The 14,575-nt window shown below is 45.4% G+C and overlaps 1 protein-coding gene across 1 annotated transcript in view; it reads left to right on the top strand.

Moving 5' to 3' along the window:
• Positions 1 to 277: 277 nt before the first annotated feature.
• LOC134934209 (uncharacterized) overlaps positions 278 to 14,575 on the top strand; it is a 110,432-nt gene continuing 96,134 nt past the window's right edge. Inside the window, exon 1 of the mRNA XM_063929697.1 lies at positions 278 to 290. Within this exon, the coding sequence (XP_063785767.1) occupies positions 278 to 290 (13 nt within the window). The remainder of the gene's footprint in view (positions 291 to 14,575) is intronic.

Here is a 14,575-nt window from a genome sequence, read left to right as displayed (position 1 = left end):
ATATTTGGACTTAATAAGTGTGCAAATGCTTGAACTTGATAGATGAGCAGAAACTTGGACTTACTTGATGTTGCAGGGAACTCAGTACTAATGGGGTGAGACTCCTAGAGCCCTCAAAAGGGTTTTCACCAATAGCAACCCCCACTGTTCCCTTAGTGCTTGTTGCCCACATTAGTACTCAGGGGGGCCCCCTGGACTTGATATCTCCAGCAGTAGGAGCTCACACAATAGACTGAGGACCCTGAGTTGCACCGGGTAGCTGATGAGAATGAGGTACATGGCTGTCCAAGGTATGAGGCACTTGTTGGAATAACCTCTAACGAGGCAGGTGTAAACAATGCAGATAGTATGCACGCTCCCAACTGGGGGATCTAGGGTTGGCAGATGTAGAACGCTACACCAAGCCTGGGTAACAGCAGGCAGAGCAGGATATTGGACGCTGACAGACAGGGATTCCATCAGAGTATCCTCAGTACAACGATACAGTGTAGATAAAGGGGACCAGTGATTTACATTGCAAGGGTAAACTATAACCAGCACAGAGGGAGTGGCCAGCCAGGTATATAAAGGGTATCTGACCAATAAACATGCAGGCAATGAGAAGGGAGCAGTGATCTTTAATGACATGCAGTTATCCAGACTATACAGAGCCGGAAGCTGTTTGTGTTATGTTGCCTAGTAGCCGGGAACGCTGCCTGCGTCCAGCGTCCCCGTTGCTAAGCACACGGCGGGCATTGTGGCTTCTGAACTGTGGTTGCAAGGCACCAGGCTGGGGCTCAGGACTCGGGTGGCCGGAAGCATCTCTGTCATCTGGCAACGACCGGGACCTGCATCTGCTATGGCCCACCCAGCTGATGGCAACACTGGTCTTGGATAGCCTTGCAAGATACAGAACTTCAACACCCACGTAAAGTACAGTAATATTATATGCTGCCTTTTAAACACACACAATCTTGGCAAAGCTAATAATAAAAAGTGTCGCTGATGGAATTGTTCTTGGGCCCTCCCCTACCCGGCCACTTCCCTACTCCAAGACCACACTACTGTCCTGATTAGTTGTAGCTCTCTCCAGCTACTGCCAGATACCCTCCACCCAACCGCACAGGGACATTAGCAACAGCTGCCGCAGATGCTCCTGTACACAACAACTCTAGTCTAATTCTACTTTAATTGATGGACTTCACTGTTTAATTCGGAATCTGTTTAACCCTGTGGTTTTTGACCTGTCCTTTGCTACTCCTAATTTTTGTTCTTCCTGCCGCATCAAAAACTTCCTACCATCCTGCGTAGTTCATCTTTATGAATTGCACATACTGGCCACTTTTACGGTAATACTACATAACAAGACGTAGAGGGCTGCCTCACCTGGTGTCACCAAGGACAAGATGTATTACCCATGGAGTAGGTATCTTAATCACTGTTTTTGTTTATTCTCATATGTCTTATCGTCTGTGTAGTGCTTATTTTCACATTGCAACCGGCGGTCGAATACCCGGTAGTCAAAATACCGACGCCGGAATCCCGACTGCTAGAATGCCGGCAGCGACACCACAGCTATTCTCACTTCTGGGTGTCTACGACACCCATGGAGGGGTAATAGAGCCTGTGGCAAGCGCAGTGAACCACCAAGCCCGCAGCGTGGCGAGCACAGTGAGCCCGCAAGGAGATTTGTTGCGCCCCCTGTCGGCATTCTGGCAGTTGGGATTCCGGCATCTGTATTTTGACCACCGGGATGTCGACCGCCGGATCCCATACCCAACCCGGTGCCAGGTGTTGAATGAACAGTAAATGGTACTGATTACCTTGCAAGGATCCTACCATAGTATTTTCATCTCTCCCATTGGTTCCAGGCATTGCTTGAGCAGATGTGATGTGCTCTGAGCAGGGCCGGGGCTTCTGCATGGCACGGTTAAGCTGACCAGGGCCGTAACTAGGTGTGTGCAAACAGTGCCTGGCACACAGTGTAAGTGCACTGAGGGCGCAGGACTGCCGGCAACACCTGCAGGCAGCGCCGGAATAATGGTGGTGTGACAGTGGCGGCTGTCTTGACTGTAGCGGATTTACCGCTATGCGGCCAAAGTGGACGGCGGGTCACTGTGTTGTGCTGCCTTGCCTGCGTGTCCGCTCTGTCTCCTCTTCAGCGCACTGTCTCCTCTCCGGGTACCGCGATTTCTCCTCTCCGGCTCTCTGTCTCCTTTCTGGGTGTCTGCTCTGTCTCCTTTCTGGGTGTCCGCTATGTTTTCTCTCTGGCGCTCTATCTCCTCTCCGGGTGATGAAGGCGTGCAGCAGCCGGCCAGTGGACTTAATGTGGTGAGTTGCTCCCGGGACTGTCTGGTTGTGGTTCTGATGCTGAGGTTCCAGCCGGTGGTAGCAGCAGCAGGTGGTCCGTCCTATACAGCATCCTGCAGCTCTCTTCCATCCTGTCCTGCTCCCTGACTATTGTCGTAGCTTTGTATGTGTATTGGTGTATCTGTATGTGTATTGGTGTATCTGTACGTGTATTGGTGTATCTGTATGTGTATAAGTGTATTGATGTATGTGTATTGGTGTATCTGTATGTGTATTGGTGTATCTGTATGTGTATATGTGTATTGATGTATGTGTATTGGTGTATCTGTATGTGTATTGGTGTATCTGTATGTGTATTGGTGTATGTGTATTGGTGTATCTTTATGTGTATCTGTATGTGTATATGTGTATTGATGTATGTGTATTGGTGTATCTGTATGTGTATTGGTGTATCTGTATGTGTAAATGTGTATTGATGTATGTGTATTGGTGTATCTGTATGTGTATTGGTGTATCTGTATGTGTAAATGTGTATTGATGTATGTGTATTGGTGTATCTGTATGTGTATTGGTGTACCTGTATGTGTATTGGTGTACTTGTATGTGTATTGGTGTATCTGTATGTGTATTGATGTATGTGTATTGGTGTATCTTTATGTGTATCTGTATGTGTATATGTGTATTGATGTATGTGTATTGATGTGTCTGTATGTGTATTGGTGTATCTGTATGTGTGTATATGTGTATTGATGTATGTGTATTGGTGTATCTGTATGTGTGTATATGTGTATTGATGTATGTGTATTGGTGTATCTGTATGTGTATTGATGTATGTGTATTGGTGTCTCTGTATGTGTATTGGTGTATCTGTATGTGTATTGGTGTATCAGTATGTATATATGTGTATTGATGTATGTGTATTTGTGTATCTGTATGTGTATTGGTGTATCTGTATGTGTATATGTGTATTTGTGTATCTGTATGTGTATTGGTGTATCTGTATGTGTATTGGTGTATCTGTATGTGTATTGATGTATCTGTATGTGTAAAGAGAAAAAATTGGGAACTAAGCGCACAAATGTCAAAGAAATCACACGTAGATAATTTATAGAATTAATTATTAAGAAACACTCCCCATTAATATCTATGGGTGGCTGCTAAAAAAAACTGTGTATTTGTGAAACACGCATAAACTAGTAAAAAAATTATGTTCTAAAGAGACTCTTACATTCTAAAGAGATTCTTGCTGTATCCAGGAATGCCACCTTGGACAGCCTTTATATTTGTGATCTCTTAGTTAAGACGTTACACACGATAGTCTCTATATTTTCTCTTTTCTTTCATATACATCTTGATTATATGCTGGTCTGATGACCAAAGATGCTAACTAAGAAGCTAAGTCTATTCCCAAAATATTTGTTCACCTGAGCACATTTTGCACTTTGTACGTCTGCACTAGTAGGCATTTTAGAACGTAATTTTTTACTATAGTATCTGTATGTATATTGATGTATCTGTATGTGTATTGATGTATCTTTATGTGTATTGGAGTATCTGGTGTATGTAATGTGTAAAAGGGGACTCTACCTGCCGTTATGTGTAAAATAGAGATGTGCACTTGAAATTTTTCGGGTTTTGGTTTTGGGTTCGGTTCCGCGGCCGTGTTTTGGGTTCGACCGCGTTTTGGCAAAACCTCACCGAATTTTTTTTGTCGGATTCGGGTGTGTTTTGGATTCGGGTGTTTTTTTCAAAAAACACTAAAAAACAGCTTAAATCATAGAATTTGGGGGTCATTTTGATCCCAAAGTATTATTAACCTCAAAAACCATAATTTCCACTCATTTTCAGTCTATTCTGAATACCTCACACCTCATAATATTATTTTTAGTCCTAAAATTTGCACCGAGGTAGCTGTGTGAGTAAGATAAGCGACCCTAGTGGCCGACACAAACACCGGGCCCATCTAGGAGTGGCACTGCAGTGTCACGCAGGATGGCCCTTCCAAAAAACACTCCCCAAACAGCACATGACGCAAAGAAAAAAAGAGGCGAAATGAGGTAGCTGTGTGAGTAAGATAAGCGACCCTAGTGGCCGACACAAACACCTGGCCCATCTAGGAGTGGCACTGCAGTGTCACGCAGGATGGCCCTTCCAAAAAACACTCCCCAAACAGCACATGACGCAAAGAAAAAAAGAGGCGCAATGAGGTAGCTGTGTGAGTAAGATAAGTGACCCTAGTGGCCGACACAAACAGCGGGCCCATCTAGGAGTGGCACTGCAGTGTCACGCAGGATGGCCCTTCCAAAAAACACTCCCCAAACAGCACATGACGCAAAGAAAAAAAGAGGCGCAATGAGGTAGCTGTGTGAGTAAGATAAGCGACCCTAGTGGCCGACACAAACACCTGGCCCATCTAGGAGTGGCACTGCAGTGTCACGCAGGATGGCCCTTCCAAAAAACACTCCCCAAACAGCACATGACGCAAAGAAAAAAAGAGGCGCAATGAGGTAGCTGTGTGAGTAAGATAAGCGACCCTAGTGGCCGACACAAACACCGGGCCCATCTAGGAGTGGCACTGCAGTGTCACGCAGGATGGCCCTTCCAAAAAACACTCCCCAAACAGCACATGACGCAAAGAAAAAAAGGGGCGCAATGAGGTAGCTGTGTGAGTAAGATAAGCGACCCTAGTGGCCGACACAAACACCTGGCCATCTAGGAGTGGCACTGCAGTGTCACGCAGGATGGCCCTTCCAAAAAACACTCCCCAAACAGCACATGACGCAAAGAAAAAAAGAGGCGCAATGAGGTAGCTGTGTGAGTAAGATAAGCGACCCTAGTGGCCGACACAAACACCTGGCCCATCTAGGAGTGGCACTGCAGTGTCACGCAGGATGGCCCTTCCAAAAAACACTCCCCAAACAAAACATGACGCAAAGAAAAAAAGAGGCGCAATGAGGTAGCTGTGTGAGTAAGATAAGCGACCCTAGTGGCCGACACAAACACCGGGCCCATCTAGGAGTGGCACTGCAGTGTCACGCAGGATGGCCCTTCCAAAAAACACTCCCCAAACAGCACATGACGCAAAGAAAAAAAGAGGCGCAATGAGGTAGCTGTGTGAGTAAGATAAGCGACCCTAGTGGCCGACACAAACACCTGGCCCATCTAGGAGTGGCACTGCAGTGTCACGCAGGATGGCCCTTCCAAAAAACACTCCCCAAACAGCACATGACGCAAAGAAAAATTAAAGAAAAAAGAGGTGCAAGATGGAATTGTCCTTGGGCCCTCCCACCCACCCTTATGTTGTATAAACAGGACATGCACACTTTAACCAACCCATCATTTCAGTGACAGGGTCTGCCACATGACTGTGACTGAAATGACGGGTTGGTTTGGACCCCCACCAAAAAAGAAGCAATTTATCTCTCCTTGCACAAACTTGCTCTACAAAGGCAAGATGTCCACCTCATCATCATCCTCCGATATATCACCGTGTACATCCCCCTCCTCACAGATTATCAATTCGTCCCCACTGGAATCCACCATCTCAGCTCCCTGTGTACTTTGTGGAGGCAATTGCTGCTGGTCAATGTCTCCACGGAGGAATTGATTATAATTCATTTTAATGAACATCATCTTCTCCACATTTTCTGGAAGTAACCTCGTACGCCGATTGCTGACAAGGTGAGCGGCGGCACTAAACACTCTTTCGGAGTACACACTTGTGGGAGGGCAACTTAGGTAGAATAAAGCCAGTTTGTGCAAGGGCCTCCAAATTGCCTCTTTTTCCTGCCATTATAAGTACGGACTGTGTGACGTGCCTTCTTGGATGCGGTCACTCATATAATCCTCCACCATTCTATCAATGGGGAGAGAATCATATGCAGTGACAGTAGACGACATGTCCGTAATCATTGACAGGTCCTTCAGTCCGGACCAGATGTCAGCATCAGCAGTCGCTCCAGACTGCCCTGCATCACCGCCAGCGGGTGGGCTCGGAATTCTGAGCCTTTTCCTTGCACCCCCAGTTGCGGGAGAATGTGAAGGAGGAGATGTTGACAGGTCGCGTTCCGCTTGACTTGACAATTTTCTCACCAGCAGGTCTTTGAACCCAAGCAGACTTGTGTCTGCCGGAAAGAGAATCCAAGGTAGGTTTTAAATCTAGGATCGAGCACGGTGGCCAAAATGTAGTGCTCTGATTTCAACAGATTGACCACCCGTGAATCCTTGTTAAGCGAATTAAGGGCTCCATCCACAAGTCCCACATGCCTAGCGGAATCGCTCCGTGTTAGCTCCTCCTTCAATGTCTCCAGCTTCTTCTGCAAAAGCCTGATGAGGGGAATGACCTGACTCCGGCTGGCAGTGTCTGAACTGACTTCACGTGTGGCAAGTTCAAAGGGCAGCAGAACCTTGCACAACGTTGAAATCATTCTCCACTGCGCTTGAGACAGGTGCATTCCACCTCCTATATCGTGCTGAATTGTATAGGCTTGAATGGCCTTTTGCTGCTCCTCCAACCTCTGAAGCATATATAGGGTTGAATTCCACCTCGTTACCACTTCTTGCTTCAGATGATGGCAGGGCAGGTTCAGGCGTTTTTGGTGTTGCTCCAGTCTTCTGTACGTGGTGCATGTACGCCGAAAGTGTCCCGCAATTCTTCTGGCCACCGACAGCATCTCTTGCACGCCCCTGTCGTTTTTTTAAAAATTCTGCACCACCAAATTCAAGGTATGTGCAAAACATGGGACGTGCTGGAATTTGCCCAGATTTAATGCACACACAATATTGCTGGCGTTGTCCGATGCCACAAATCCACAGGAGAGTCCAATTGGGGTAAGCCATTCCGCGATGATCTTCCTCAGTTGCCGTAAGAGGTTTTCAGCTGTGTGCGTATTCTGGAAACTGGTGATACAAAGCGTAGCCTGCCTAGGAAAGAGTTGGCGTTTGCGAGATGCTGCTACTGGTGCCGCCGCTGCTGTTCTTGTGGCGGGAGTCCATACATCTACCCAGTGGGCTGTCACAGTCATATAGTCCTGACCCTGCCCTGCTCCACTTGTCCACATGTCCGTGGTTAAGTGGACATTGGGTACAGCTGCATTTTTTAGGACACTGGTGACTCTTTTTCTGAGGTCTGTGTACATTTTCGGTATCGCCTGCCTAGAGAAATGGAACCTAGATGGTATTTGGTACCGGGGACACAGTACCTCCAACAAGTCTCTAGTTGGCTCTGCAGTAATGATGGATACCGGAACCACGTTTCTCACCACCCAGGATGCCAAGGCCTCAGTTATCCGCTTTGCAGCAGGATGACTGCTGTGATATTTCATCTTCCTCGCAAAGGACTGTTGGACAGTCAATTGCTTGGTGGAAGTAGTAAAAGTGGTCTTACGATTTCCCCTCTGGGATGACCATCGACTCCCAGCAGCAACAACAGCAGCGCCAGCAGCAGTAGGCGTTACACGCAAGGATGCATCGGAGGAATCCCAGGCAGGAGAGGAATCGTCAGAATTGCCAGTGACATGGCCTGCAGGACTATTGGCATTCCTGGGGAAGGAGGAAATTGACACTGAGGGAGTAGGTGGGGTGGTTTGCGTGAGCTTGGTTACAAGAGGAAGGGATTTACTGGTCAGTGGACTGCTTCTGCTGTCGCCCAAAGTTTTTGAACTTGTCACTGACTTATTATGAATGCGCTGCAGGTGACGTATAAGGGAGGATGTTCCGAGGTGGTTAACGTCCTTACCCCTACTTATTACAGCTTGACAAAGGCAACACACGGCTTGACAAATGTTGTCCGCATTTCTGTTGAAATACTTCCACACCTAAGAGCTGATTTTTTTGGTATTTTCACCAGGCATGTCAACGGCCATATTCCTCCCACGGACAACAGGTGTCTCCCCGGGTGCCTGACTTAAACAAACCACCTCACCATCAGAATCCTCCTTGTCAATTTCCTCCCCAGCGCCAGCAACACCCATATCCTCCTCATCCTGGTGTACTTCAACACTGACATCTTCAATCTGACTATCAGGAACTGGACTGCGGGTGCTCCTTCCAGCACTTGCAGGGGGCGTGCAAATGGTGGAAGGCGCATGCTCTTCACGTCCAGTGTTGGGAAGGTCAGGCATCGCAACCTACACAATTGGACTCTCCTTGTGGATTTGGGATTTCGAAGAACGCACAGTTCTTTGCGGTGCTTTTGCCAGCTTGAGTCTTTTCATTTTTCTAGCGAGAGGCTGAGTGCTTCCATCCTCATGTGAAGCTGAACCACTAGCCATGAACATAGGCCAGGGCCTCAGCTGTTCCTTGCCACTCCGTGTGGTAAATGGCATATTGGCAAGTTTACGCTTCTCCTCCGACAATTTTATTTTAGATTTTGGAGTCCTTTTTTTACTGATATTTGGTGTTTTGGATTTGACATGCTCTGTACTATGACATTGGGCATCGGCCTTGGCAGACGACGTTGCTGGCATTTCATCGTCTCGGCCATGACTAGTGGCAGCAGCTTCAGCACGAGGTGGAAGTGGATCTTGATCTTTCCCTAATTTTGGAACCTCAACCTTTTTGTTCTCCATATTTTAATAGGCACAACTAAAAGGCACCTCAGGTAAACAATGGAGATGGATGGATACTAGTATACTTATGGATGGACGAGCGACTGCCGACACAGAGGTAGCTACAGCCGTGGACTACCGTACTGTGTCTGCTGCTAATATAGACTGGATGATAATGAGATGAAATCAATATATATATATATATATATATATATATATATTATCACACTAGTACTGCAGCCGGACAGGTAGATATATTTATTATGTAATGACTGATGACGGACCTGCTGGACACTGTCAGCTGAGCAGCACCGCAGACTGCTACAGTAAGCTACTATAGTAGTATGTATAAAGAAGAAAGAAAAAAAAAAACACGGGTAGGTGGTATACAATTATGGATGGACGAGCGACTGCCGACACAGAGGTAGCTACAGCCGTGGACTACCGTACTGTGTCTGCTGCTAATATAGACTGGATGATAATGAGATGAAATCAATATATATATATATAATATAACACTAGTAATGCAGCCGGACAGGTAGATATATTTATTATGTAATGACTGATGACGGACCTGCTGGACACTGTCAGCTCAGCAGCACCGCAGACTGCTACAGTAAGCTACTATAGTAGTATGTATAAAGAAGAAAGAAAAAAAAAACCACGGGTAGGTGGTATACAATTATGGATGGACGAGCGACTGCCGACACAGAGGTAGCTACAGCCGTGGACTACCGTACTGTGTCTGCTGCTAATATAGACTGGATGATAATGAGATGAAATCAATATATATATATATATATATAATATCACACTAGTACTGCAGCCGGACAGGTAGATATATTTATTATGTAATGACTGATGACGGACCTGCTGGACACTGTCAGCTCAGCAGCACCGCAGACTGCTACAGTAAGCTACTATAGTAGTATGTATAAAGAAGAAAGAAAAGAAAAAAAAACGGGTAGGTGGTATACAATATTATATATATATTATATACAATTATATATATATATATTATATATATTAAACTGGTGGTGATTATTAAACTGGTGGTCAGGTCACTGGTCACACTATCAGCAACTTGCAAGTAGTACTCCTAAGCAGACAATCACAATATATATTATACTGGTGGTCAGTGTGGTCACAATGGCAGTGTGGCACTCTGGCAGCAAAAGTGTGCACTGTACGTTATATGTACTCCTGAGTCCTGCTCTCAGACTCTAACTGCTCCCCACTGTCAGTGTCTCCCCCACAAGTCAGATATACATTATACAGTCACACTATCTATCTATCACTTCAGCAAGTAGTAGTACTCCTCCTAATGCTCCCCAAAATGATTACTGTGTCTCTCTCTACTCTAGTCTCACTCTCTTCTCTATAAACGGAGAGGACGCCAGCCACGTCCTCTCCCTATGAATCTCAATGCACGTGTGAAAATGGCGGCGACGCGCGGCTCCTTATATAGAATCCGAGTCTCGCGATAGAATCCGAGCCTCGCGAGAAACCGACAGCGGGATGATGACGTTCGGGCGCGCTCGGGTTAACCGAGCAAGGAGGGAAGATCCGAGTCGCTCGGACCCGTGTAAAAAAACATTAAGTTCGGGCGGGTTCGGATTCCGAGGAACCGAACCCGCTCATCTCTAGTGTAAAAGGGGACTCTACCTGCCGTTATGTGTAAAATGGGGGCACTACCTGCCGTAATGTGTAAAAGGGGACTCTACCTGCTGTAATGTGTAAAAGTGGGCTCTACCTGCCGTAATGTGTAAAAGGGGGCTCTACCTGGCGTAATGTGTGACAGGGACTCTACCTGGCGTAATGTGTGTAAGTGGTGCTATTGTGCGGTGTAATTTGAATAATGGAGACTACTGTGCAGCATGATATATATTGGTATTTTTTTGTGGCCATGCCCCTTTCCCATGAAGCCTCGCCCCTATTTTATGGTGTCGGGGAAGGGGGGGTGCCGATGCTGTTTCTTGCACACAGCACTAAAATATTTAGTTACGGCTACTGACATCTTCAGATAGCTGTAGCTGCAGGGGGGCCAATCTCCAGAGTGCTTTGCATTCTAAAAGTTGGTAAATCTGGCGTCGCATTGCCCATAGAAACCTATGGGGGATTCGGCTGCCAGGGGCAGCCTGAAAGACGGCAACCCTGAGTAAGACATTAAGGTGATACTAAATATTTGCAGTTAACCCACTGTTCGGAGAAAAAGCCACAAATATTTTTTATAAATGGTGATAAAGCTAAATATTTATCTTATTTAAAACCCTTTAAGAGGTCTAAGAACACTGTACGCTATTGACGTATGGAGTACCGTAAGGGTACGCACGTTGCGTAACAATCGCTTAGCCGTGGTCGAGACGCTCAAGCGTCACGTTCGCTCACGGCCAAGAGATCACAGGCAGGCACGCTATTGGCTGCCGACTAACGTAATGGTTCGCTATAGCGTAGCAGACGCTCGGGACCACGAGGAGATCACCAGCGGCGCAGACGCTCACAATGTTAAACCTTTACATCTAAATCATAAACAATGTAATATGCAGTAAAACCTTAGTGTAGAGATAGGGTGTAGATGCAACACAATGTAACCTTATTAACTCAAAAGCTGTTCGAGCGTCACCGACGCTCTGAGAATACTTAACACTATAAGAAATACACAACTACCGGGCTTAGGGTCTAACGCCTTATATGAATGTTATACTTGCAAAAAGAATAATACAGTACAAGTCATACACTACAATATAACATAGACTAACTAACCAGATAACTACACAGGAAATACAATACAATACTATTACGTTTAAGGGAATACGAGAGAGAAAGAGGAGAAGAGAGAGAGAGAGAGAGAGAGAGATATGGCTCAGAATAACAAGAAAAACAATATGATTGCGGAGAAAAACTTACGCACAAGGGGAACGATCGCATGCGCCTCGATATCCAGCTCCCGATTATCAGCAATGAGAACCGTTGAAGAGAGTGAGCTGGATATGATCGGCTTGTCTATTTATGCCCCACACACAATACAATTCAATGGTCCCTACAATCTCATTGTTCATTGGACACAGGAATTCGTCTTCGCATTATAACAAAAGGTCATAGGTTGATTCATACAGGTGGGCTGTGACAATTTCCAACTGCTCAGGTGGGTGGGAAACTAGGTTTCCCGCCGCATGGATAAGTAAGTGCAAATAATAGTAAATGGACATAAACTTCTTATGTCCATAACTATTCGCACGAGCGATTAATTCGCTTCAAACCAACACCAGAATATTGCTAATTAAATACTCTTCCGATGGATACTAAACACCACTGTATAATCCCTGTCTGACCCTTTGTATCAGACAAAGAGGGATCTCTCTGTCCATGAACATGCTACATTAACTAAACTTTCAGAATCTATCAAAGGGACCATGATCTACAAAATACATTATATAGTGAAAATATGTAACGATTGAGTCGCACGCTACGAACACATAAACTCTACCGTAAATGCACATACCGTGCGCCTGCGGGTGCCCGCAACAGCGAGTATGCGCACGCACGGGAGAGCGCACGCATGCGCAGCGCGGACCTGTATGAGGTGCAAATATGGCAGTGTGCATAGTGATATTTTTCTGACTTTGACAGTCCACCCTTTGGCAGTCAACGATAACTGCCACTTCCTAAAACATTTCAAAACGAGAAAAATATATGTCAGGTGTAAATTCATTTCCATGGTTGGGTAAGGGAGGAGAGAAGAAGGTGTGAAAAGGGTATGACCTAGTGAGATAGCAGAAGCATGTGTGTATGAATCCATGTTTGGGGGGTCATGTATCATCGTGCCGTACGTGTTGTAAATCAAGCTTCGAGGTATTGCGAAGTATACATTTGAATTCCTTCTTATCCCGCGGTACGGGTCTGTGGATGGGCTGTCAAACTTTACCGAGCTCTTTTCGGCTGTGGTTGTAACAAAATGGGGAAGCACATTTTAGTTGATGATACATGAATGGGGGAATATGTGATTGCTGATATCTGTGCCTGTATTCCCTATCGACTATGTGTGTCATTACCTGAAGGTTGTAGAGATGAAGAAAAAGAACACTTATGGTAAATGCAGTGGTATTCTATGTCAGGTTAATGAACATTTGTCGGTTGAAGTCTTGTCTGGTGTCTGTTGAATGCAGTCTTCTTTGTGCGAGCAAAAGCTTTGTCAATGTCCATAGACTTACAAAAGTGTTGGGCTAGCGTAATTTTAAAATTTCTAGGGAAACTGGGGGTCTATGGCATAGTTCATCAAATATCTGTGTATAAGGTTGTCAAGACTTCTTCTTTAATCCATCAGTTGTCTGTATACAGGATCATCAAATTCCTCGTCCTGGTGGGTCTTTTTACCTTGGAGAAAACGGAAAAACAGGTGAAAGAAACGGACCGTATAATCGCATTTTCATCACATCATTGTTTCTACCGTTGGGTCATAAATCAAATCCATTGGAATTATAATTTCCTCACTCCTTAGACTCATTACCCTGGTACGACGTTTGCACTTCATTAAAGCCTGACCGCATCTAAATATCATGCCAATTGATATGACAACACCTAAGATACATAGGAGAAACTTCCCTATATCCATTATGACTCCTTGAGCCCATTCTCCTAAACCAGAGAACCAATTTCGCGGGTTCAACCATGACACCCAACCAGTCAGCTCATTACCCACAGCAGCAAGAGTGAGATTGTGTCTCCTGCGAAATTCCCACTTTAATTGGAGAATATCGTCCATCTTTTGGTCTATGACCTCGACCGGGTCCTCGGTGCTATTCGTAATATATGTGCAGCATTTCACGCCGTACTGCGTTGCCAGTGTGACACAATATCCACCTGTCACTGCTGTGAGATAATTAAGAACCATTCTATGCTGGACCAGTTCTGTTTTATAAGCTTGAAGTTCTCTTCCAGTATACCTAAACGTGTCATCATACATTTCCGTGATATTGTCTAACAAATTTGCGAGCGCAGATATGTATTTATAATTCAACACTCCTCTGGCGGTGCGAGTGAAATCTAACGCGATTAGAAACTGAATCCCGGTGGATTCATGGATCATGTCAGAGGCCGGATGCTCTGTTCTTTCTATCAGGTGCCGTTTAACTACGTGCTCGTAATGAGTATGAGTATAAGGAGCTTGGGCAACACGGTGTATATCTTTCATTTTGGCATGTGATACAGTCATTACTTCAGGCAGTACTTTTCCAATATAACACAATCCCTCAGAGTTTGGGGCAAGCCACTTATACGCCTTCCTCCCGCATATGAAATATGCATCATCGGGGAGAACATATGGGACGGAGTAGGACATAACCATATTACACATCCTCCATGTGAAATCTCCTACCCCTAATTCTCCCATCTGTCTAGTACACGTATCAGTTTGTACGATATGTGCACAGTATCCTGGTGATACCTCTCCAACTCTCGTAATCCTACTTCCTAGGGTATACCTATATCAGAAAGATTTTTCTCTACTGGCTATGTGGCGTATAAGCTCTGTATCTGTAGGCATTCTATCTGCTCTATATGAAAAGGTCATGGTTTGGTTACTCCATGACACTTCCCAATTTCCCGGCTTTCGGGGATTGGAAATGTTAAAACATACTAGGGATCTATCCACATGATATTGGTGGAGCTTCAAACTAGGAGTACTGGAGATATTAAACCTCCTGTCCACCGGTCTCCCACCCTTTAGCTCAAGTACCTCC

This window comes from Pseudophryne corroboree, chromosome 6 (assembly GCF_028390025.1).
Source record: "Pseudophryne corroboree isolate aPseCor3 chromosome 6, aPseCor3.hap2, whole genome shotgun sequence".
NCBI lineage: Eukaryota > Metazoa > Chordata > Amphibia > Anura > Myobatrachidae > Pseudophryne > Pseudophryne corroboree.
The sequence above is the reverse complement of the archived record's forward strand: the minus strand, read 5'-3'. Positions and strand labels throughout refer to the sequence as shown.